Source organism: Petaurus breviceps, unplaced genomic scaffold, assembly GCF_028583685.1.
Source record: "Petaurus breviceps papuanus isolate PSGF00001 unplaced genomic scaffold, PetGlider_PUasm1.0 38, whole genome shotgun sequence".
Classification (NCBI taxonomy): domain Eukaryota; kingdom Metazoa; phylum Chordata; class Mammalia; order Diprotodontia; family Petauridae; genus Petaurus; species Petaurus breviceps.
The window spans coordinates 103,544,961-103,571,944 of record NW_027186304.1 but is presented as its reverse complement, the minus strand read 5'-3'; the positions used below and the strand labels follow the sequence as shown (position 1 = coordinate 103,571,944).

Genomic DNA, 26,984 nt, shown 5'->3' with positions numbered 1-26,984 from the left:
ATATCACAAGGCTTTTGGAAAGAGCAAATTTTAAAAAGTATGTAAAGTGCTTTGTAAAATTTTAAAGCACTAGCTAAATGCACATTATTATTATTTTTAATTATTGTAGATACTTCCACTAGACACACATATTAATTTTCTCTAGCCAGCACGTAGACATGCACATGTTTCCCCCAGGAACACAGAATCATGGTCATGGAATCGTTTTTAAAGTTCCTTTTTTCCCTTTAAACCAGTATAAGAGCCTAGCCCAGGTCCTCGAGGTCACATGTGGCCTTCTATGTCCTCAAGTGCGGCCCTTTGACTGAAGCCAAACTTCACAGAACAAATCCCCTCAATAAAAGGATCTGTTCTGTAAAACTTGGACTCAGTCAAAAGGCCACACCTGAGAACCTAGAAGGCCACATGTGACTTTGAGACCTCAGGTTCCCCACCCCTGGCCTAGCCAATGACCTCTGTACTATTTCTTCAATTGGATGTTTCCACAGTCAGCTTACCTCTCTTCCCTTAATATCTCATGCTTGGACTATTACAATTTTCTCCTAGAGAGTTCCTCCCAATCCATTCTAATTATATAACTACTGGAAAAAAATAATTTCATCAATTGTTATTCGTGGGTTAAAAGGAAGATGGGCCTTGCCAAGTACCCCTTTTACATAACTGATAAAGAAGCTTTAAATTACTCTGTTTACTTCCTGATGATCTGATTAAGTAGGAAAGCTGGTGGATGATGGACAAGGATACTTCAACCACTGATCTCAGATCAAGAGAATTGGCCTCTAGGTATCTTGGGTTTTTAGTTGAAACAAGAGAATGTAAGTAACACAGCTCAAAGGAGGAAGAAATCAGTGTTCAGACTGAGAGAGACCTCAATAATATATTAAGAAAAAAAAATCAGTTATCAGATTAAAAATTGTACTTTAGAGAATGTAAAACTAATGGCATTTTCTTTTGGGACAGAAGCAAAACTCTAAAAGTGCTTTGATGGTGATAGGTCCTATATATTAATTGAGATAAGGGCAGCTAGGTGTTGCAGTGGATTGAGTACTGGCCATGGCGTCAGGAGGATCTGAGTTCAAATTCAGTTTTAGATATTTACTAGTTGTGTGACCCCGGGCAAGTAACTTAACCCCCACTGCCTCAAAAAAAAAAGTTGAGATAGTTCTAATTTACCATTAATGGGTCCATTTTCCCTAATCTTAAAGGATTCAAGATATAGCCTACTGTTTTCAACTAGCATTATTCCCTCTTGGGCAGCATTAGAGTGCATTTCACATATTTAATTATTAAAAGGAAAGCATTCTTACTCACTTCAAAATAATTGATTTCAAGATCTTCAAACTTTCCTGAAACCGATGTCCCTGCGCAGTTTACAAGCATGTCAACAGGGCCCAGCTTCTCTTGTGCCTAGAAAAAAGGTCATCGCTGCAGGTGTCTTGATTAATGAAAGATGTGAAAGTCTTAAAAATGCAAGAAAATATTACAAAGGCTAACAAATTCCTTCATTTAGCCCATGTAATGAAATAATGTAAAAAGAATTTTGATGACTTAGGCCCAGTGGGCCAAAGCTCTTACTTGTTTAATGACGTTCTCCACTTGTCCATAGTCTTGAGATACATCGACTGATATACAAAGCACGACCTGATTAAAAAAAAAAGTCGTAAAACACGTTTACACACCTGCTAATCTATTTCTCAACATCTTTACTTTTAAAAGAGGCAAGTCATTAACATGGAAATATGTTTACAAGATTGCACATGTATGACATGCTTGCTGTCTTAAGGAAGGGGAATGGGAGGGAGGAAGAAAAAATTTGAAACTCAGGATCTTATAAAAAATGCATAATGGAAACTATCTTTACCTGAAATTGGAAAAAATAAAATGCTATTTACAAAAAAAAAAAAAGGTGGGGCAGCTAGGTGGCGCAGTGAATACAGCACTGGCCCTGGAGTCAGGAGGACCTGGGTTCAGATCCAGCCTCAGACACTTTAACACACACACACATACACACACACACAAAAAAAACTAGCCGTGTGACCTTGGGCAAGTCACTTAACCCCAACTGCCCTCCAAAAAGCAAAAAAAAAAGAGGCAAGTATTTTTTCAGCAATCAAGTCCAACAAGCTAAACAGCTTGAAGCAACCTAAGAGAGCATTTATTTGACTTCTAGGAAAAACAATCGGAAAACAATGTTAAAAATGTTAAAACCTTAGCAATATTGTGTCTGTCAAAGACTGCTTTATCTGTGATCAAGCAGTTGTGATTCCAAATTGCAGGCCAAATATTAAACTCAAGAGGAACCAACAGTAAGTAGCATCTGACCCCACCCCACAGGCAGCTTAATTCCAAATCAGCTTGAATTAGGAAAGGGGGAAGTCCCTGGAGCTTTCACTATAAAAGAGTTTCATGGATCTGCTCAAGAGTCCCAGGTCATTTTTGTATCCTAGAACCAAATCAAGTTCTCACTGTATGATTTAGCTATTCTGATCAATACAATTTATCTAAGACAATTCTGAAGGAATTATGATGAAAAATGCTATCCACCTCCATAAAAAGAACTGATAGAGTCTGAATGCAGACTGAAGCATACTATTTTTACTTTATTTTTCCTGTAGGTTTTTTTTATGTTTTCTTTTGTAACATGGTTAATATAGAAATGTTTTGCATGACTTCACATGCATAAGCTATATCAAATTGCTTGCCTTCTCAAGGAGAGGGGATGGGAGAGAGGGAGAGAAAGAATTTGGAACTCAAATTTTTTTTAAAAATCAATGTTAATTTTTTTTTACCTGTAATTGAGAAATATTTAATGAAATAAAAATATATTGGGGGAAAAAGTTCTCATTCTGTATGTCAGGATATCTAATAGGAATCCCACCTTGGACCTAATGCTCCAATAAGAAACGTTTATTAAAGCTTACTAAGTGCAAAGCAAAAAGCAAAGTCAAAGAGTGGATATAAGAGTAGCTTTTAAGTCAGGAAGACCTACCTGGCTTATGTGAATAAGAACTAGTTATTTAAATTCCCAGTGCCCCCAGGCAACCACTGAGGCCTAAAAGTTATAAATAAATTACTGATCTGCATAGGTAGAAGGAGTTTGCACCCCAGAAGTTCCCACCTTTTTCTTCCCAAAATGTACAAAGCACTATGCTAAATTCTAGAGATACAAAAATGAAAAACAACACAACTCTTGCTTCAAGGAACTCACAATCTAATGGGGATTAGAAATGTATACAAATAAGCATACTACAAGAAGTATGAAAACTGCAAAGGAAAAGACCCATCAGGATGATGTGAGAGACCTGAGGAGGGAGGATGTAAGCTAGAGAGAAAGATCCATAGAGGAAGTGCCACCAGAGGGATGTCTGTAGGGAGAGACATGATGCACCAGTGGGGGCTGGAAGATCACAGTGCATCACAAATGAAGGGAACAAGGGAATGGTGATGCTCTGGAAAGATTACTTTTCAGTTGTATGAAGGACAGACTGGAGAGAACAGAGACTGAAAGCAGAGAGACTTGTTAGGAAGCTATTTCAAATAATCCAGCAAAAAAGGCAGTGAGAACCTGAATAACCATGGTGACAACGGGAACAAAGACTAGAAGGTGGGTGAAAGAGAGGCATCTGCAATCTGGGGTAGATTCGAAATCCAACTCTAGAACTGACCAGTTTATCCAAAGGACCTCTGGACCAGTGGTGGCACAAAATGGGCCACGGAGGGCAACTGGAATCCAACCATACCAGCACAGACTATTTTGGTCTGATAGTGCAATGTAAAGAGACACAGCCTATTCTTCCTCACCAGTCAATTCAATCTGGCCCTTTATGAGAGGAAAGGCCAATACTCAGTATTTACAAGACTTCCCAGAAAAGCTTTGGTGAGGAAAGCACTTTACTAATGGGGTGGTGTAATAAGTGTGTGTGTATACACATACATATGAAATTTGAGACACATGTATATATAAACTACTGTTATTAGCTATTAAAATCTGCTGCCACAGATGGAAGGAGATGAAGGAGGGGAATCTAAGTTGTTTTTTCAGTGACAAGTGGATTATAGTACAATATAGCCAGGGAGAAAGAACACTGAACTGGGAAATGGGGGACCTGGGTCCTAGTCTAACCCAGCCATCAAACTAGTAATGTGATATTGGGAAAGTCACTTAATTTCTTTGGGCCTTAATTTCCTTATCTGGAGAACTATGGGATTGTCCTTTTTTAAGATATCTTAGCACAGTGTCTGGCACACACTTAATAAATGTTTCTTTACTGACTGACTGATAACTTTTCTCTATTAATAAAAAATGTTATTTATTTTTAGCATTCTTTTTTTTTTAATTTTGAGTTCTGAATTCTCTCATTACCTCCAGCCCCTCCACCATCCATTGACAAGGTAAGAAATATGATGTCAATTTTACATGTGAAATAATGCAAAACATATTTCCATATTAGTCATGTTGCAGAAAAAAAATAAAGAAATTTAAAAAATTTTTAAAAAGCATTAAAAAATTATGCTTCAATCTGCATTCAGACTTCCATTAGTTCTCTCTCTGGAGGTGGACAACATTTTTCCTAAGTCCTTTGGAATTGTCTTGAGTCACTGTACTGATCAGAACAGACAAGTCACTTCACAGTTGACCATCATACAATATTTGTTACTGTGCACAATGTTCTCCTGGCTCTGCTCACCTCACTCCACATCAGTTCATGTAAGTCTCATTTCTTATAGCACAACAGTATTCCATCACAATTGTATACTACAACTTACTGAAGTCATTCCCCAACTGATAGGCGTCTCCTCAATCTCTATTTCTCTGCCACTGCATAAAGAACTGCCATAAATATTTTATACAGATAGGTCCTTTCCCTTTTCTTTGATCTCTCTGGGATACAGACCTATTAGCAGCATTGCTAGGTCAAAGGGTATGCATGGTTTACTCACCCTTTAGCCATAGTTCCAAATTGTTCTTCATAATGGTTGGACCTGACTGATCTGTTTCAGCCTTATCATTCTATGGTGTAACTGAGGAAAAGTGTGCAGGTAGGGGACCAAATAAAAAGAAAATACTGTCATTGAGTATGTCAGATAGGATGCATGAATCAACTACAATAAACTGTTTTCAGTTCCTAAGAAATCAAGAAAGAAATAATTCATTTCCATAAAATAAACAAGAGGCATTCCTAACTTCCAGGGACAACCTCAGCTCAACATACACAGATCTGTTTGTTTTTTCAATCGCCCAGGACAAAATATAAAATATCTAAAGGAAAAGGGATCTGGAAATCATATGATCAATTTTTAAAAATTATTTTTTTTTGATGTGTTAGATTGGCTCTAAGCCATTTACCACAAAGGAAATCCTTTGGCTAAAGTTTGCTCAACTACCAGTAGCAAAGAAGTTATGTGTGTGTAAGGCAGTGATGTGATAAACAGGCTTTCGTATCCAGCAATCGGGCTAGCCTGAGCCTCTCAGGGCCTTTGTCTGAATCCTCCATTAGTCTCAAGCAGGAGTTGATAATATTTTTGTGATAATCAATAAGCACTTATTAAATACCCATCTGCCGGGCACTGTGCCAAGTGCTGGGAATACAAAGACAAAAATGAAACGGTCCCTGCCCTCAATGAACTTACACTCATTAATAAAGAGATACTCTTGTGTCTCATTTGAAGCCTTTCCACTGATAAGGGTGGATAAGGGTGCTTAGTAGCCCCTAATGGTGAAGAACACAGGGAGAGATGAGGAAGACCTGCTGGAGCAGGAGCTGTGCCTGTATCTTCTGGCATATGTCCTCCAAACCACTTCTAACCCAAACCACCCCCATCTCAGTCATAAATGTCGTATGACGTGGCAGGAGGGGCAGAGAGGACAGGAAGTCTTCTGGCTATTGGCATGCTCTGACCAAAGCTCACAACAGAGCCATAAGAGAATCTGAATAAATGAGATGTTGACCCATGAGGCAGGGCATCTGTCTTAGGTACTTCACTGCGCTGTACTGAGGCAGACATGTATGACACAGCACGAGTATGATAATGAAGTTTAAGGATGGAAAGAGAAAAAAACGAAAGAAGGAAGATCCCTGGATTGGACAAAGAAGGTGTAGGTAGGACAGTATCTAGAACAGAAATTCACTAAGCACCAAAAAACTTCTAACTTTTTTTTTTTAGTCATTGGACATCATACCTGATTTTATATTTTTTCTTCTGAGTTTCTTTTTTTTTTTGGAGGGGGGGCAGGCAGGGCAATTGGAGTTAAGTTACTTGCCCAAGGTCACACAGCTAGTAAGTGTTAAGTGTCTGAGGTCAAATTTGAACTCAGGTCCTCCTGACTCCAGGGCCAGTACCCTATTCACTGCACCACTTAGCTGCCCCTTCTGAGTTTCTTTTAAAACAGGATTGAATATTCTTAGCATTAACCTCCCAACATTGAACAAACAAAAAGTCACATAATTAAGAAAATTTATATACTCCCCAATAAAAAAGATACTAATTATAGAGAATCCACAACCCACTCAGAGCATCTTTAGAGTTAAAGTTTAACCCCATCTTAGGAAGAAAAAATTGTACCTTCAGTTTTTAGAAGCCAGCTGCCAGGGGTCTAGTCTACCTAGACAGATACTGCAAATTCTAAATTTCCTCCTATCAAGCAAATATATGATCAAGATATATAGTAAAAGAAGGCATTTCTTGCCACCTGCCCCACGGGAGTTTGTGTGGTCATTCATTCAACAGATAACTGAGTTCAGGCCTTGCCTGGGAAAATGTCTCTCCTGTCTGAAATTCTGTTATCTGAACATCTCTGTTTCTGTCTATATGTGTTTTCTGTTAATGATTCCAGTTCCAAAGTAACTAAAAAGAATTTCAGTCACTTTAAAAACCATCTCACAGGCACTTTAATCAGGAAAATTCTATAAGCTCTCAAGTAAGTGTTAGTAGTTGAAGCCATTCTTTTCCTTTGGACCAGCCACAGGGTGATTAGCACATTAAAAAAAAAATGGTACAGGGAAGTGATTTACCTGTTTATCATTAATAGAGTGTTTTTCAATTTCTTTCTTTGCCTGGAGCAACTTGTTCTGAAACCAATGGAAAGCAATTAGTCTGGGTGATTTCTTTTGTTTCTTAGAAAGAGGGGAAGTAACTCAAAACATAAACATTTACTAAACAGTTGGGGGAAAAAAGATGTTACCTTAGAAAAGTACAATATGGCCCTCACCGAAACTCTTCACAATACCATAATCAGCACATTATAACCAAGCTTCTCTATAATGTTCTGAAATCTCAATAGAATATCATTTGACCTATTCCCTTATTTATGATTGTTCCTCTACAACTATCATTTCCAAAAACCACTCAGTTCCAACTTTTTTTGTTATATTTTCATAGAACCAATTAATGATATTCTACATGCTGTACCTATAGGAAGAGCTATTTCTTTTGTCTAAAGGCACCAATTTATTAAACTTACTCCTGTAAGAGAGCAGAAATAAGAAAAAAAAAGATTTTTTTCAAAGCTTGAATTATAGTGTTAATGGATGAGTGAACATGTTGCATATAAATATTTAAATCAGTCCTTTTTCATTATGCAAAGACACAAAAACAAGCATATTGTGACTTTGCATTGCTCAAATTACGATGGATGTGAACTTATAATTCCATATCCAGGACTTTACTTTGTATCTTTTGATCTTCTCAGGGTATATACCCTGAAGAAAAATTTCTAGACCAAATGGTATGGATCTTTAAGTCATTTTTTTTTAACAGTGTTTGAAATTGCTTTTCAGAATGTTTGGACCAATCTTATAATTTCCTATCAAATAAGAGAAATGTACTCCTGTAAGTCTGCAATACAAAGAAACCATATATTTTACCTTTATGTACTCTAAAGGCAAATATTGCAAAATTCACTTATCTCTTCTATTATCTTTGTAAATTATTGTTTTATATATGGTTACAGCTCAGCTGGTGAAACAGCCATGGCTAGATAATAACAATACTCTCGAACTCAAACGGATTGAGAAATTCCCTTCCATGCCCTGAAATCTTGTGTGACACTTGCCTCTGTCCTCCCATGAGTACACACTCCAGGGCATCAACCCACCCAAAGTGCAGGAGACTTTCCTTCCTATCTCCTAACATAGTTAGGGCAACAGTAGAGCACTCTGTGCATTTGTCAACTCTTGATCTCTCACATGACCAGTCCATCTTCCACTATATAATTCCTTGATAACGTCTTTTACTTCTAGTCTTTGGGGCTCCACACGGGTTGTATGGTACCACTTGCTTGGTCCACCGTGGACCATTCATTTTTACTTCTTCTTAAACTATTATATTCTGTGCCTAATTGCCAGACAGCAATACAGAATTAAAAGGAAGGACCTTTGCTTTCATGGGAAGTGTTCTGGGGTCAATAAAAAAGCTTTGTAATTTCCTGAAAGGGAATCCAAACCATTCTTCTCCTCCCTGTCATCCAACTGTACTGTATGTCACACATAGACACACACACACATACACACACACACACCCAAGCCCTAAAGGCTATCCATTCAAATGTATGTAATGTATGTTGTAAGCTGGGAAATAGAAATTCTCTTTCCAATCAGTCTTTCCTATAAGGATGGGCAGGTCAAACTCTCTCGAGAAATTGATACAATCAGTAAAATATCGCCTGAAAACCAGTCATCCTGACCTATGTCTTGTCACTGGACTCTGATGACTCTGGAGGAGAAAGTGAGGCTGAAGACCCCTGCACAGCCCTGCCTCACTTAAATCCAATTCACTTGAAAGTCAAGACATCATCCTCCTGATGTCATTGGTCTGCTTCAGGAACAAAGGATGAACAGTAATACCTGAAAACAGGAGCTTTGAAAGGATGGCTGCATTCACAGAAAAATCCCTCTTCAGTGTGGACACTGAACTGGATTTCTTCTGTCACAGAGACGAGCATCACTGCCAAGAATTTATGTCTTGCCTGGTGTTTATTATCACAGGGTTATTTCTGTTACATCTCTCAAGAAATCTTGAATGATTTTGATGGATGGATGGGAGACATTTTGTTGTAAAAGAGCCTATAAAGTGGCATTCTCTTCTATCAATCAATCAATCAATCAACAAGTGTTTATTAAATTCCTTTTGTTTGCCAGAAGCTGTGCTAGGACCAGGGGCTACAGTTACAAAGAATGAGACAATCCTCATGCACATTCTAATGGTGGAAACAAGTGCATATATGAATATGTACAGCATCAATATAAAGTGAAGAAATAGAAATATATTACATCTAAGGTAATTAAATACAAGATAGCTTGGAAAGAAGAAAAAAAAAGGAAGGAGGGCAAAAAGGAAGGAAAGGAGGGAAGGAAGGAAGAAAACAGGCATTTTAAAATTAAAAAAAATTTTAATTGTTTTTATTAATATCTTCTGTTTCCTATTTCATCATAGTTATCCCAAATATGTCTCCCCCACTCCCTCCCAGAAAGTAATCCCAAATAACAAATAGTATTTTTAGAGAAGGGGAAAAAACACAGCATAACTGATTCATATAATAAAAACAATCTGAAAACATATGCAATGTATAACACTTGTGGCCCTCCCAGCTTCATGAAGGGGTAGGTTGGAAGCATCCTCTCAGATTTCTTCATGTGAGTCTTCCTTGATCTTCCGCCCACTTTTTATCTTTTGATGCATATTTATTCTTTCCATTTACACTGTTGTAGTTACCAAGTATATTGTTTTCTTGGATCTCCTTACTTCACTCTGCATCATTTCATGTAGATCTTTCCACACTTCTTTGTACTCATTACACCCATCTTTTCTTACAGGATAGCAATATTTCATCATGTTCATGTACCACAATTTGTTTAGCCATTCCCCAATTGATGGGCATCCACTTTGGGAAATAAGCATTTATTAAGGGCATACTACGTGCCAGGCAGTGGTGGCTAGATGGCACAGTGAGTAGAGCACCAACCCTAGAGTCAGGAGGACCTGAGTTCAAATCCAGCTTTAGATATTTAACACTTGCTAGCCGTGTAACCTTGGGCAAGTCACTTACCCCCAATTGCCCTGCCTTCCCCCCTCCAAAAAGAAAAAAAATCATATTATTTAATTCTGACAACAACTCTGTACAGTTGGTACTATTTTTATGCTCACTTTATAGTAAAGGAAATGAAATCATACAGAGAGAGGTCAAGTGACTTGCCCAGGGTCATACAGCTAGTAAGATCTATTGATGGGTAAATGCACATATGGCTAGAAAGTTTACTGATGTTTTCTTGGTCTTCTTTTCCAGTATTGATAAGGTGTAAGATTTTCCCCTCCCACCTTTTGTAATCTCCTTGTTCAGATACCTTTTATCAGTCCTTCAATATACTCACAACTGTATCATCTCCAGCACGGATCTTCTTTTGTATATACTTGCTTCAATCTGGTTGTTTCCCCCATCTTTGTTATTTTTAGTACCATTTCTACCTCCCCTATATGCACAGCAGGATTATGACATTAGGTCCTAGTGTAGAAGATCCACTGTCCTTGACCAAGAAAACATTGTGTTATTAAGATTTTTACAAACTTCAATTTTCTTTGTTTTATTCCCTTCATTTTCATCCCCAAAAATGCTCTGTATGACTTGCTTGATTGTATATCTTGCCAAGGTGGTGGCGGCGGTGGTGGTGGTGATGGTGTTTTTAACTTGTTTTATTCTCTATTGTTTCTCTCTGCACTAGGATACTGCTCATAACTGTCTACTATCCTTCTTCACCATATCTTGCAAATGAGTCTACAAATGAGCTTGTAAATAGTTTTTAAATAAATACTGCATTTAGCAGTTATCTCTCTCTGATGGAGAAGTAACTGAGATGTTTGCTAAGATGCCTCCCAGGTACTTTTGTGGTCTCCAAACTGTGGCAATTAATTTACATTGGTTAAATTTCTGAATAAAAACATTATAGTCAGTGTCAGTTCCACTGTCTAGTTCATATTTGATTGTCAATTACTTGCTTAACCAGCTTAAGGTTAAGTTCCTTCAATTGTACACTGTTATCTTTTTCTCACTGTTATATTTTATTCTTGATTTTAATTAATTCTGATCTTAGCTCTGACCAGTCAATGGTCTAACTATAAACAACTCATGAGAGAATTCGGACAGAATATCAATACTTTCTATGCCTCTCATATTCCCCATGCATATACAAATAGCATGTGTAGGCTGGTGGGATGCCAAAAAACAGTAAGCAAAAGACAGACTTCAGCTATTCTAGTCCTGGCCCTGCCAATTACAAGCCATGGGACCCTATTAAAATTATTAATTCATGTCATAACAAAATGTACTGGCTCTCATCCTATAAACATTCAAAGTATAAGTAAGCCCACCAACCGTGTTAAGGGCCCTCTCAGACCATTGGTAGTCTGAGAGCAGACCACAATCATGGATATAAAAGCCATTTTTAGCAAAAGTACATAAAGGTTCACCCCATAAAACTTGTGAGTGAATTGCTAAGTTTAAAATAATAAATGAAGAATTTTACCTCATCTCTTGCAACCAAGGTTATGAATGCTCCTTGCTTATAACACTCAATTGCAATGCATTTTCCAATGCCACTGGATCCTCCCGTAACCTAAAAACAACAACAAAAAACCAAATAAATGAAATAAGATCTCAACATTTTTAATTTCCTTTGAGGGGAAGATTACTCAAGACAGATATCTGTCAAAGCATGAAAAACAAATATACAATAGAAAACACACTAGAGCAGGCGTTGATACACCTAGGTCTATAAAAATGCATATAATAAGCCCTGTTTACATCACATCAAATGTATGTGAAAATGGTTTAAAGTCTGTGTAATCCTAAATAGATGGAAGGAAGTAACATTTTAAGGGATAAGCATTTGAGCTGTCATGTAGTTTCAAGAAATTCCAAAAGTAAAGATGCATGTGATACTAAATAAAAATATGTTTTCAAGAAACACATTGCCAGTCTCAAATTATAAATCAGACACCTACAACTATTATCCTTGGGCCCTTTCCAGGGGAGAGGCTTTGTAAATCTAGCAAACAAGTAAATGGTAACTTGTTCAGCCTCAGGGTCCAATAGAAGTGTGACTCTACTATGCCAAGGTTGCAAAATCTCAAGGCTAGAAGGAAAAGACCCAAGGCTATCCAGTCCAACTTACTCCTGAACAGGAATTCCCTCAACAATATCCCTGTTATAGGGCAGCCAGGTGGCGCAGTGAGTAACAGCACTGGCCCCAGAGTCAGGATGACCTGGGATCGAATTCGGGCTCTGATACTTAGTACCACACCCAGAAATAACTGGCTGTGTAACCTTGAGCAAGTTACTTAACCCCAATTGCTTTAAAAAAAAACAAAACAATATCCCTGTCTGATTCTACTTGGAAACCTCCAGTGATAAAAGTCTTTCTGTTACCTCCCAAGGCAGCCCCTGCCCCCTTTTGGACAGAGGAGCCAAATTCTATTTCTCTGTAATCCACTGTTCCTAGGTCTGCCCTTTGGGGTCAGGCAGAAGAATCCCTCTTTCACATGACAGCCTTTCAAGTACTTGAAGATCTCTGTCCTACTGACAGTAAGTCTTTTCCTGGCTAAACATCCCCACTTTTTTCAACAGCTAGGTGGCACAGTAGATAGTGAGGTGTGCCTTGAGTGCCGAAGTCCTGAGTTTGAATCTGGTCTCAGATGCTCATTAGCAGTATGGTCTTGGGCAAGTCACTTAACCTCTGCTTCAGTTTCTTCATCTATAAAGCTGGGATTAGATCAGCACCTACCTCACAGGGTTGTCATGAGGATCAGATAGGATATGTTTGTAAAGTACTTTGCAAATCTTAAAGATCTATAAAAATGCTATTATTATACTATTACAAATATTAAATATCAGGGTGGCTAGGTGTCGCAGTGAATAGAGTACCGGTCCTGGAGTCAGGAGTACCTGAGTTCAAATCCAGCCTCAGACACATAACACTTACTAGCTGTGTGACCTTGGGCAAGTTGCTTAGCCCCAACTGCCCTGCCCTCCCCCTTCCAAAAAATCAAAAATAAACATAAAATAAAAATTAAAAAAATATTAAATATCATCATTATTGTTCAACCAACTACCTTTGAATGGCACAACATCCTGTACAGCACTCTCCTTTCCTTTTATCTCACCTAAAATTCGTACTATTAGAGGTATGCCATTGGTTAAATTACCAAATTTACCAAAAGATCACGGTTAGAAATCAAAATTACTCCAATTCAGTTCAATTAACAATGAAAAGTGCATTGGAAAGCTCAAAACATAGTGTGAGATTTTAAAGGGGAAAAGCTAGTACTAATAGAAACCAGAAAAGTCTTCCTGAAGAAGGTGGCACTGAAGTTAACTTTAAAGAAAGGGGAAAACATTAAAACAACAACAGAGAACTGAGTGAGACATCCTAGTTATAGGAAACTGAGCAAAGGCACAAAGCCAGGAAGGCTGGGAGGAGACAAGCAGGCTGGACTGACTGAATAGTTTAAGATAAGCCTTGGAAATTAGGGTGGTCCTAGACTGCTACCTTCTATTTTTTCTGAATATTTACACATTATATCTCCCTGTTAGAATATAAAATTCTTGAAGGCAGAGACTATATTGCTTTTATTTCTGTGTCCCCAGCATTTACCACAGTGCCTGGCAGACAGTAGGAACCGGATAAATGTTCGATGATTGACTGATTACCTTAATGGCCAGGCAACGTGAAAGGAAGTCAAGTCAACAAGGATTTATGATGCACTCACTATGCTGTGCTTAGTACCAGGACTACAAATATAAGCAAAAAGAAAGACAATCTCTACCCTTGAAGAACTCATGAGAGAAGAAAATACAGAAAAGGAAGGTGAAAAGTGGTGAAGAAGAAGGTGTTTGACAGTTCTGCTCTACAGGGTCTGCTTTCACTGGGACATGGTTAAGAAAATAGTCCACAGTCAGAAGCAAAGCCCAGAGAGGAATGAAGGTATGAACATGGCTGAGCCTTTCCCTAAAAAAAAAGTTGGAAAAGGAACTGACCAGTCAGATGAAGGGCTGCAGGGATAGCGTGATCTTCTTGGCTCAGAAGGCTGCTGGATCACTGTGGAAAAGCCAGGACATGATAGACCACAAGGTCACAGGGAAGAATGAAAGAGCAAACATTGCTAGCCTGGACACTTTCTTAAAATGGCAGTTCCAGAAGGAATTGAACAATCAGAAATGAGTATGAACTTTTCTTGGTAGGCAGTCGAGGGGTTTTGAGCAGAGTAATACTACTAGATCAATGCATGAGAAAAATGTCTGGAAGCAGAGTGATGACTGGGGAGCACGTCTGAGGGAAGAGTGGAGACGCTATGAAGCCACTACAACAACTCGGGAAGACACTAATGAAAGGCATAGTTAGTATGGGTGGAACAAAAAAGGACAAACGTGGAAGGTGTTATGCACAACTGAATGGATTTATGAATTAAGAAAATACGAGGTGAGGGAGAAGAAAAGAAACCAAAGCTATTAACTGCAGTCCCCTGTTATACAACAAATGTTTCAGACATATGTCTGAGCAAATGTCTAGCTAAATGAAACCAACTGGGTAAATGATAATGCCCACCCACTTGTCTGCGGAAATGATAATACCACTGACAGATAGCCAAGCAAGAAGAGATTTGGGGGGAAGATAAGGTCAAGTTTGGGTAAGCTGACCTTGAACTTGGTTATTCAGTTGGAGACGCTATGCCAGTCAGGGTCATTTAATTCAGTGAATATTTATGTGCCAGCCTCTGTCCTGAGTGCTAAAGATACAAAGACAACAAACACTCCTCCCTTTCAAGGAGCTTACCACCTTCTAGTGGGGATATGCAACATAATGCCCAGACAAATACAAAGTAATTCCAGGAGGGAAAGAGTGGGGCAGGAGAGGCTGCTGGACACAGACCCTGAGCTACTCCAGATGAAGGAACTTGGAAACGAAGAAAGTACATTCCACATAGGAGATACGGCCCTTGAAAAAGGCATGGAGATGGGAGATACCATACTGATTTCAGGAAATGATTACTGGGCCAATTTGTCAGGAGTACAGAATGTATGAAGGAGTAGAATCCTGGGATAATTAACCTAGATGGGGAAGAGATCTTAGATACCATCTAATTAACCCCTCATTTTATAGATGAGTAACTGCGTTGCAGAGGAATGAAGTGGTTTGCCTAAAGGAAGGGGAAACGAACAAACATTTATAAGGCAACTATTGATTTTCAGTTGTTTTCCAGTTCTGTCTGACTCTCCATGACCCCATTTGGAGTTTTCCTGGCAAAGATACTGCAGTGGTTTGCCATTTTCTTCTCCAGATCAATTTACAGATAAGGAGACTGAGGGAAAGAAGGTTAAGGCACTCTCCCAGGGTCACACAGCTAGAAAGGTCTGAGGCAGGATATGAACTCAGGGAGATGAGTCCTCCTAACACCAGGTATGATACTCTGTTCGCTATACCACCAGGCTGTCTGTAAATCAGTTGAGCACTTTACAGATTTATCTCATTTGATCCTCATAACAACTCAGAGAGGTAGGTACCATTATTATCCTCATTTACCAGTTAAGGAAACTGAAGCAGACAGTAAGTAAATGATTTGCCCATGGTCAAACATCTGAAGCAGGATATGAACACAGGATATGATATCCTTTTGGCCCACCAAAGGATTTCTTCTACATACAAAGGATGTTTTCCTCTATATTTTTTGCTGGGCCACCCAAAATTATTTGGCGGGCCACAGATCGTGCAGGCCTGCTCTACAGTAGTGCAGATTATAAATAGCAGAGCCAGGATTTGAACACAGTTCTTCTGACTACAAATACAAGATGTATTCTACTATCTCATATGTTCTTAACTTTGTCTGTGTCATGAGCCTTTCTGGAAGACTGGTGAAGTCTATGGAGCCCTTCTCAGAATAATGTTTTGAATGTATACTTAGAATTACAAAGGAAACTAATTATGTTAAAATAAAGTCATCTAAAACATTTTTTTAAGTTCATAGATCCCAGGTTAAGAACGTCAGCACTATACCATGTTGATTCCAACATGAAATAAGTTTGGAAATGTAGTTTGATCCATGTTGGATAATTTTTTTTTAAGCAATTGGGATTAAGTAACTTGCTCAAGGTTACATGGCCAGTTATTTTGTGTGGGTGTTAAGTATCTGAGGCCAGAACCGATCTCGGGTCTGGGGCCAGCGCTCTTACTCACTGCACCCCCTGGCCGCCCCAAATAGTTGTTTGTTTTTGCCTTTTGGAGGGCAACTGGGGTTAAGTAACTTGCCCAAGGTTACAAGGCTAGTTTTGTGTGTGTGTGTGTTGGGGGGGTGGAGTATTAAGTGTCTGAGGCCAGAACCGAACTCTGGTCCTCCTGATTCCAGGGCCAGCGCTTTACTCACTATGCCACTTAGCCGCCTCGACTATGGATAAGTTTTAATGAAGATTTAGGAGTCATTGGGCAGCTAGGTGGTGCAGTGGACAGAATGCCAGGCCTGGAGTCAGAAGACCTGAGTTCAGATATTTACTGGTTTGTGACCCTGGACATGTCACCTAATCCTGTTTCCCTCAGTCTCCTCATCTGTAAAATGAGCCAGAGAAGAAAATGGCAAACCATGACAGTATCTTTGCCAAGAAGACCCCAATGGGGTCATGTAGTCAGACACAACTAAACAAGAAGTAATCATCATAAAGATGCCAGTGTCTGCTAGGATTATCAAAGGAGTGAATATACAGAGAGAAGTGGCTGAAGACTACACACCATGAGAGACACCACTGTGGGGGGTCGGAAAGATGAGGAGCCAGACCAGAAGTGGTGAGAGATACAGAAGTGCTGTGAGAGAGTGTGGAAATAAAGAAAAGTCCAAAGCAGTGGTCAGCAACGTGAGATGCTGACAGGGCTTCCTGCCTCCATCTTCTCTTCCCTCTAATTATACCAGACTTTTTTTTAATATATAGATTTATTCACTCACTTCAACAAACATAAACTATGTACAAGTCACTGACCTAGGTCCTGGGAATACAAAAACAGACATGACAATAGTCCTTCCCTGTCCTCCACAAGCCTGCACTCCCTTCCTCTGCTCCAAAACCCTGAGTAGCACCTTTTGAATTCTGAAGAAAATGTAAATTTTGTGCCTTCAAGACACTCCATAGTCATTCAAGACACAACCTCCTACCTCTTTGGCCTTATCTCAATCTTATTAACCTCTGCTATTACTGTTGGGGGCACCACGGTTCCTTCTACCCACTGAGGTTCACACCTTCTATGTCAGCCCTGACTCCTCACTCTTACTCACTTCCAGTCAGTTGTCAGATCATGTGGTTTCTGTATCCATGACATATTAATAATAATAATTGTTATTATTATTATTTTGCTTTTTGGAGGCCAATTGGAGTCAAGTGACTTGCCCAAAGTCACACGGCTAGTAAGTGTCTGAGGCCGGATTTGAACTCAGGTCCTCCTGACTACAGAGCTGATGCTCTATTCACTGTGCCACCTAGCTGCCCCCATAATTATTATTATTATTATGGCAACAACAATAATAATAGCTAACATTTCTATGCCCCTTACTCTGTCCAGGCATTGTGCTAAGAACTTTACAATTATTCTCTCATTTGATCCTCACAACCACCTTGGGATGTAGGTACCACAATGATCCTCATTTTACAGCAGAGGAAACTGAGGCAAACACAGGTGAAGTGACTTGCCCAAGGTCACAAATATATTAAGTGTCTGAGATCAGATCTGAACTCAGGTCTTCTTGATTCCATGCCCAGTGTTATCTCACTGTTCCTAGACCTAGCTCCTTTCTGTCCATAATGCCACCACTTAAGTTCAGGCCCCTCTTCCACTTCTCACCTGGATTATTGAATTAGTCCCCTGATTAATTTCCCTCCTTTAAGTCTTTCCCTATTCCAAATCATCTTCCACACAGCTGCCAAAATGACTTTCCAGAAGAACAGGTCTAAATATCATCAATACCCATCCCTATCCCCACTCCTCAATAAACTTTACTGGTTCCCTATTACTTCTCCCAAGATAATCTCTTGGATCCAGGCTTTAAAGCTCTTCACAACCAGGCCTGTTCAGTCTTCTTACATTTTCCTCCCCTACACATACACTTAGGTCCAGCCATATTGGCCAACTTACTGTCCCTCACACATGAAGCTCCACTCCCATCAGCCTTTGAGCTGGTTATTCTCTATGCCTAGAATGCTTATTTTCCTAAATCTACCTCTTGCTTCAAGAAAATAATAAAATCTTCTTAAGGAGGCCTTTCCCAGTTCCACTAGCTCTTAATGCTTGGTCAGACATCAAAGATGCCAAGGTCACCCACTGCATTCTGGGCCATCACCAGTCATCTTGACCTTTGTTTTGCCACTGGACTTAGATGACTCTGGAGGAGAGAGTGAGGCAGATCTTGCACATCTCTGTCCCACTTATATCCAATTCACATGAAGCTAAGATATCACCCTCGTGATGTCACTGGTCCTCTTCAAGAATGAAGGATGGGGGGCGGCCAGGTGGTGCAGTGAGTAAGAGCGCCGGCCCCAGCGTCGGGAGACCCGGGATTGGTTCCGGCCTCAGATACTTGGCACCCACACAAAACACCTGGCCATGTAACCCTGAGCAAGTTACTTAACCCCAATGGCTTAAAAAAAAAAAAGAATGAAGGACGAACAAAAACAATAGCTCTTAATGCCTAAAGTAACCTTGAATATACTTTGGATGTATCTTTCATATATAGATATATGTATTTCTGTGTGTATACATACACACACACACATACACATATGTCTAAACACACAAAAACATGTTTCTCCCCATTGCAACCTGAGCCCCTTGGGGGGCTATTTTCGTTTTCTTTGTATCCCAACCCTCAGCACAGTACCCGATATATAGGAAGCACTTAACAAATTTTTTTGAAACTCTTAAGATACCACCTCATACCTATCACATTGGCTAATATGCCAGAAAAGGAAAAACAATAAATTTTGGAGGGGATGTGGAAAAATTGGGACACTAATACACTGTTGGTGGAAATGTGAACTTACCCAACCATTCTGGAGAGCAATTTGGAACTATGCCCAAAGGGCTATCAAACCAGGGATACCCTTTGACCCGGCAATACCACTACTAGGTCTGTACCTCAAAGATATTTTTAAAAGGGGGAGAGAGGGGAGGAAGTACCTAGTTGCACAAAAATATTTATAGTAGCTCATTTTTGTGGTGGCAAAGAACCGAAAATGGAGGGGACGTCCATCAACTGGGGAATGGCTGAACAAGTTGTGGCATACTAGTATAATGGAATATTACTGTGCTATAAGAAATGATGAGCAAGCAGATTTCAGAAAAACCAGGAAAGAATTATATGAACAGATGCGAAGAGAAGTGAGCAGAACCAGGAGACCATTGTACACAGCAATACTGTACGATGATCAACTGTGAATGACTTAGTTTTTATTAGCAGCAACACAATGATCCAAGACATTTCCAAAGGATTCATGATGAAAAATGCTATCCACCTCCAGAGAAAGAAGTGATGGAGTCAGAATGCCTATTGGAGCATGCTATTTTTCACTTTCTGTATTTTTTTTAATGTTTTTTCCCCTTTGGGTCTGTCTTCTTTCATAACACAACTAATATAGTAATGTGTTTTGCATGATTGAGCAGGTATAACCTGAAACAAATTGCTTACTGTTTCAAGGAGAGAGAAAATTTGGAACTCAAAATTTGTAAAAATGAATGTTTAAAAAATGTTTGTTGACTGATCCATGAACTCTCTACTCCAATCAAACTGGTCTACCCAAAAGAAGCATGGGCTCTCCTTTGCTCATGATATTCCCTATATCTGGAACGCCCCTCTGTTCCACCTTTACCTGTCCTAAATCTCCTACTGATCCTTCAAATCAATGCCAAATGCCATCTCTATGTAGCCTGCAGCCTCCTCTGATTTATCATATGTCACAGAGCATCTTACTTGGTAGGTCTTTAACATACTTCTCCTTTAATGAGGATTAAGTTACACTGTCCAAAAAACTTTATATGGTCAGATACTGTGAATTATCTGTACTTTTTAGTTCTTCAAAAGGCATTTGAGATGCAGTAGGAAAATCACTGGGCTTGGAGTAGGGAGAGTTGGTTTAAATCCTGCTTGGCCATTTACCCTGTGCAAGTTACTCAATTTCCCTCAGTTTTAGTTTCTTCACCTATGAAATGACCACAATAATTCTTGTACTACCAGTACCTCAAAGAGTAGATGTGGGACAAGAGCTCTGTAAACCTGAATAACAACTCTCATTTACATTGCTCATTTATTATTATCATTATCTCCCTGAGCAGCAAGCACAGTGTCCTCCCTATACCCAGTTCATGCTTCAGAATTGTGGAAAGTTGAAATGTGAAAGGACTGAGAACAGAAGAAGTATAAGACAGGTAAACATTAGAGTTCAACAAGATCAGAGAGAGGAAGAGACCTTTGGAATGACTGGGAGAGATACCAAGTAGAAGCTAGGTCAGAGGGAAGGATGGACAAATGGTAATTTGGCACTATTAAGGTGAGAGGCTACAGAACTACATCACTTCTTCCAGAGATGTTTTCCAACTTATACCCAACTTACAGCAGTAAATGCTTTCTAGAAAGGTAAAAGCACCCTTAGTCACAAATACTAGGTGTTCATTGGACTGAAATCCATCCTCTTAAATACCTCATATGATCTTTTCCATTACATGACACGTTAGAAATCACACAAAGTTGAGTGAAGTCATTTCTTAAAGATATACTTAACAGCAAAATTTTCCATACAATTTTCCCCTACTTTGACTCATGAAATATCAGTTAGAAGAGACATGAGAGGCACCTTATCTAATCCCTCCATTTTACAGCTGAAGCTATGTAATGGCAATGTAAATTTTTAAGATTTTCCCTGACCCTAGGCTAAAGTGCACCTGGAGCCTGGGGTGGGAGGCTTGTTTTTCAGTAGATACTTTTTGATTGGGCAGTGAGTTAATAAGGTTGTTACATTCTCTGAGCCAGGAGAAAGCTATATAAGCCCTGATGTGTAGCTTTGTTTTGGGGCTCACTTTGAGAAATGTTCTGTGATTTGATCTAGATTCTGGGAAGCCGTTGTTGAGAGCCCCGCCTCGGCTTTGAAAAACCCAGATGCTGAAACCCAGGTGTTGATTGGGTATGGATGTAATGGTTGGACAGTTTGAAAACTGTCTACTTGATCTGTTTCTCCATCTTGATAATTCTGTCTGTATATTCTGAAGTTCGGGGTGCTGACCTTTTTCCCCTGAACTAGATAAACGATACATGTTTGACTGATTAAAGTAAGCTTGTTATCCCATTTTGAGTTGCTTTCCTTTATCAAAGCAAATCCAAGAACCTGTATTGGCAGCAAACCCTGGGGACGCTTGGGGTACTTGCCACTACAAGATACTGAGATTCAAAGAAGCAATATCTTTTTTTGTTCAGTTATGTCCAACCCTTCATGACCCCATTTGGGTTTTTTTTGGCAGAGATACTAGAGTGGTTTGCCATTTTACAGATGAGGAACTGAGGCAAATAGGGTTAAGTGACTTGCCCAGGGTCATAGAGATAGTAAATATCTGAGGCTGAATTTGAACTCAGGTCATCCTAATTCCAGGCCTGGCACTTTATCCATTGCACCACCTAGCTGCCCCAAGACTCAATTTATCTAACTGAAACTCATATAGCTGATTAGTGAAGAATAGGTAACTCAAATCCAGGGTTCTTGACTTTCTAACAAGTACAGCCCTCTTCCCACAAGATTCAATAAGTTAGCAGCAATAAATCAGAAAAAAAAAGCAGGGTCTGGGAACCTCTTGGGGTCTCTGAGACCCTTTAAGGGGGTCCATGAGGTCAAAACTAGAGCTGTGTGACCTTGGGCAAGTCACTTAACCCCAATTGCCCTGCCTTCCCCCCCCAAAAAAAAGCAATAATAATAATAAGTTTTCATTTCTAATATAGTAAATATTGACAGGTAAAACTCATATAAACAAAAGCTCTTTGGAGGGTCCTCAATAACTTTTAAGAATGTAAAGTAGTCCTGAGACCCAAAAGTTTGTGAATAGCTGCAATCAATCATAGTACTTCATTTGGCTAAGAGCCAAAAGGCTTGAGTCCTCATCCGTGTCCTAGCAATTACTAACCCTATGACTTCAGACAAGTTATTAAGGTTACTTTCTGGGGCTCAAATTCTTCATCTGTTAAAAGTGATCAAAGGTAGAAGACACCTAAGGTAGTTAGATAGAAGGCTGGACTTAAGAGGCAGGAGGACCTGAATTCAAATCCTGCCTTAGATACTTACCATGTAATCCTAGAGAAATCACTTCAGTCTCAATTTCCTGATTTGTAAAAAGGGAGATAATAATAGCATTTATCTCATGGGGTTGTTGTAGGGAATCAAAAATGTACAAAACACTTTGCATATGTTATGGTTCTGTATTAATTTAAGCTCTTATTATCTACTCCAACCATATCATTTTATAGATGAGGAAAAAGGAGTCCAAAAGAGTAGAGAGGACTGCCCTTCATATGGTAGAGCTAGGATTCAAACCCAGATCCTCTAACTGTAAAAGTAGCCTTCTTTCCACCACACTAGGATTACAGCTCCAGTGACTGCCTCCCAAGGTTGTGGTGAAGCTCAAAATGAGAAGGTATGGGAAAGAACTTTGCAAACTGTAAAACACCGTACAAATGTAAAGTTTTGTTTTCTAACATTTACTGCATTCTCCATTAAATAGGGTAGAATTGCATCACAAGAGTAGATGGAGTTCAAAATTCATAGCTAAGGTGAAAGCTCTTTGGCAACAAGCTAACAATTCAAATAATCTTGTCAGCATCCAGGTAAAACTCTTTCTTAACACAGATCAGATTCAAGAGAGAGACTTAGGAGAGGAGCAAGCAGAACCAGGAAAGCAACATTCACAATAATGTTGTTGTTATTGTTGTTGTTGAGTCATTCAGAGTTTTGTTCACTCTTTGTGACCTCACTTGGGAGGTCATCTTGGCAAAGACACTAGAGCGGTTTGCCATTTCCTTCTCCAGCTCATTTTACAGATAAGGAAACTAAGGCAAACAGAGTGAAGTGACTTGCCCAGGGTCACGCAGCTAGTAAGTGTCTGAGACCAAATCTGAACTCAGGAAGGTGAGTCCTAATTCTAAGCCTGGCACTTTATCCACTGTACTGCCTAGTTCAACAAAGTGAAAAAGAATCAAAAAATGGAAACTAAATGCTGTGTAATTATCATAACCTAGATAAGCCTTGAAAAGAAATGAAAAAATGCACCTTTTCTGCAGAGGGGGGGGTTGGGGAGGAAGGTAACAGGTATACAATGCTGCATGTGCTGTTAGACTTAGCTGACATGTTGGTTAGTATTCCTGAACTGCCGTTTCCCTTTGAAAATTATTCAAGAATGTAATAATAATAATGCATGTGTAAATTCACATGACATTATTATAAATTTAGTGCTTTCTGGAAAGGAAATGGAGAGGGGTGCATTCAGAAGTCAAGGTTATCTACAAACAAAAGGTATCGAAAAACCTCATTTTAAAACCATATTCTTGACTATGTTTTAAATTTATAAGGTTAAAAAGGGAACTGTTTGCGCTAGATTAAAAAAATAGCAATTACACTATTGCTTGAATTGGAAGAAAAAAGATGATGTCAGCTTCAGTTGCACTGAGCACAGGTGACAGACAGTTAAAGGCAACATTTTAACCTACTTTTTAAAAATTTCTCCCTCACCATTATTCTCAGCTGCTTCTGCTTTTTATCAAGGGCAATTAGAAAGGCTGGTTGGCCAAATGGATTCTATAAAATGAGAGACATAAAGGCAAGGTCTCCAAGGGACCTTTGAGCTCTGACATTCGATTTCTAGAGGAAAAAAATTCTGATGAAAAGTATGGTTGGTCAAGTGTCTTTCAGAGATTGGCATCACACTGCTTATTTTTCTAATTCTTTCCAAAGAAACAGCCATAGAGGTTTTCCTAACATTTGCAGACTATGATTAGTGGAATGACTTAAATCCCAGAATCCTTTCTGTGCCTCAATTTTACCATTTATAAAATAAGGAAAAAAAAAAAATAAACAGTAATAAGGACTGTTTTGGGAATTTCTATGAAAATAATTATGATGACTACTTCCATAGATATAAGAATCTGTATTTAACACCATTCTTCTCTGTCCTGGCCCTTCCCAGTAAATCTCACAGGGACAATTTTGCTTTCAGTCTTTTTTCCTGATAGATAATCTTACAACTGATGGTAATCTCAGGTGAATTAGCATGTCCATTGTTTCTGACATCCTTGTATTATTTTCAGGGAACTCTGCAGATTTATTAATAAGGAAGAGTTAAAAATAAGACATTTCTCCATTTCTTTCACAGCAAATATTCAGAGTATAAAGCCTACTGTATGGGCTACAGTCCAATTTTAAGGAAAGTAGTCAAGTTTAGCTGAAGTCCCCCGAATCACTCAAAACAAGAAACAAAGAGTTGACTTTTCTAATTTAGAATAAACTGCTCCACTGATATCCTCTAGTTCATTCTAGGTATAGAGTGAATCCTGAGTTTCTGAAGGCTATGTCAGCAAAGCATAAAGTCTAGAAGGGGCTTGTTGTTCAGTCATGTTCGACTCTTCATGACCCCATCTGGGATTTTCTTAGCAAAGATACTGGGATGGTTTGCCATTTCCTGCTTCAGCTCATTTTACAGATAAGGAAAGTGAGGTAAACAGGGTGAAGTGACTTGCCCAGGATTAACAGCTAGTGAATGTCTGAGGCCAGATTTGAACTTAGGTCCTCCTGACTCCAGGCCTGGCATTCTATCCACTGTTCCACCTAGATGCCCTTGGAAACCCTACCAAATAGGAAAAGCTTTGAGAATCGGACCAGTGACATACCATATTTGTTTTCTGAGAATAGGGGTAGCTGAGTTTGTGAAGAGCTGATCGGTCACAGCAACTATCCAATGACCATCTACAGATATACAGATGTCTGGGCAATGAAAAGTCCTTGAAATACTAAGCTATGATGAACAATAAAAAATAGCTGACATTTACATATCATTTTAAAGTTTGCAAAATACTTGATGCACATTATATTTCATTTGATACAACTCTATAAGGTAAGCACTTCTCTTTTTATTTTTGGGGAGGCAGGAGTTGAGGCTGGTGATTTCATTGGTGCCCATGCTTAGACTCCCTCTAAAGATCAGTAATCCCTTTACAACTTTGAGCCTTGGAAAGCTGATTGGAATCCAGAGAGGTTAAGGGTAAAAAAGTATGAGGTGGGATTTTAACCTAGGTGTCTTCTGCTTCCCAAGTCCAGTGCTCTTTACTTTATAACAGATCATCTTGAGAGGATTTGAGGAAGCACAATACAAAGATTAAAAACTCATTAAGATGAAAAGGCAAGCATAGGATGCAATCTGGAGGAAATATCACCAATGAGCTGATGGATCAAAGTATGATTAAAAGTGGAAAAATAGATATCAAGAGAATACAACTTTTAAAGATTTGCCTCTCAGGCATACGTCTTCTTAAAAAGCTGAGTATTTTGATTTTTTAAAATTATTTTTAACCTTCAATATTATTTTAACCTATATCCTTCCTTTTACTTCTTTCTAACCTCAACAGTGGTTGAAAATAAACTAGGAGTTTTATGAAGAAATAATATAAAGAAATGAATTTTGCCTCTCACCAGCTCTTGCCCTAATTATAAATACGGACAAAAGTAGAAGAGGTATTTTATAATAATCTGCCTGTACAGGGACTCAGGTTTCAGAGGGCCAAGGGAAGTCACTGCAATCCTCATTTGTATAGTCTGAGGATATCACTATTTCTAGTCTCCCTCCTAATCCTCCTCTATTACACTCTTTATTCATAATTCAGGTTCTCCTTTCTTTATTCCCAGTCTTCCAAATTGTCATAGGGCTGTTGTGTAAGTCAAATGAGAAACAGAGGTCAACGTCTTATAAAAAGCCATAGAGATGTGAGATGATATCATCAGTCATCATAGTGAAGGTGGAAATATTAAGTCCACCAAAATAGAGGTAATAAAAAAAAAAGCAACTCTCCCATTCATTTCTAAAGGGCCATCAGAATAGCATTCAACCTTTTGGAGAAAGCCAAAATCATAATCATATTCCTGACCTGAAGACACTATTGGTAGATACAACAACAGCAGAATAAGGGTGAGAATGACTTCAGGGACCATATCGTGCTGGGAGAGGGGGCGTGGAAAAGAAGTAACAACAGCCAGCACTGTCACCTCACTGGGGCTTGAGGAAAATTCTTCCCCAGGCAAAAGCCCTGGTGAGTCACTTCCTAGGTTCCAACTGCTTCTGTTAGAAGACAAAGTCCATGGATCCCAGCTACCTCATTCCATTCTGCCTTCTGAGGTCAGGCTTTGAGATTCTCAATTCAACAGACATTAGCTAAGTGTGCTTTTACCAGGCCCCTTCTTCAGAGCAGGCCTGGTGGAGTGTAAAGGACTGGCCCAAATGTCACAAGAGATGAGTTACAGGTCCAACTGTCCACTGCATGTCTTTGGGGAAATTGTTCCACATCTTTCTGTGCCTCAGCTGACTCATCAGTAAAATTGAGGATAAAAATATCTGTCTCCCCTGGTTGCTTCAGGGATGACTGTGTGTCTACAAGGCACTTAGAGGTAAAAGTACTCTGGAAGAGACGAGGTATTGTGGCATTACGTCCAGATAGGCAATCACCCTAATGTTTCCCTGGCCATCCTGCTTGGGTCTCTATTACCATACCTCCTCACAAGGGCCCCTCCTCCTGCCAGGGCTTAATTGAATAGACATGTTGTATGTGTAAAGCACAGATACCAGCAGAGAACCCATTGGATAGTGTCGCGCTCTGCTGTTTTCAGGTGAGAGAGGGTGCAAACCGAATCTCCCGGTCCTTCCTCAGCCTCACGGTGCCTAACAGGG

The 26,984-nt window shown here is 39.2% G+C and overlaps 2 protein-coding genes across 2 annotated transcripts in view; one reads left to right on the top strand and one right to left on the bottom strand.

Annotated features, from left to right (window-relative positions):
* The window catches only part of LOC138170728 (serpin B4-like), a 427,261-nt gene that overhangs the window by 17,753 nt on the left and 382,524 nt on the right, over nt 1-26,984 (top strand). The window lies entirely within an intron of this gene.
* The window catches only part of KDSR (3-ketodihydrosphingosine reductase), a 59,900-nt gene that overhangs the window by 32,215 nt on the left and 701 nt on the right, over nt 1-26,984 (bottom strand). Inside the window, exons 2-5 of the mRNA XM_069100235.1 lie at nt 11,517-11,606; nt 7,014-7,070; nt 1,576-1,641; nt 1,312-1,407 (exon numbers count right to left, since the gene is read on the bottom strand). Coding sequence (XP_068956336.1) covers nt 1,312-1,407; nt 1,576-1,641; nt 7,014-7,070; nt 11,517-11,606 — 309 coding nt within the window. The remainder of the gene's footprint in view (nt 1-1,311; nt 1,408-1,575; nt 1,642-7,013; nt 7,071-11,516; nt 11,607-26,984) is intronic.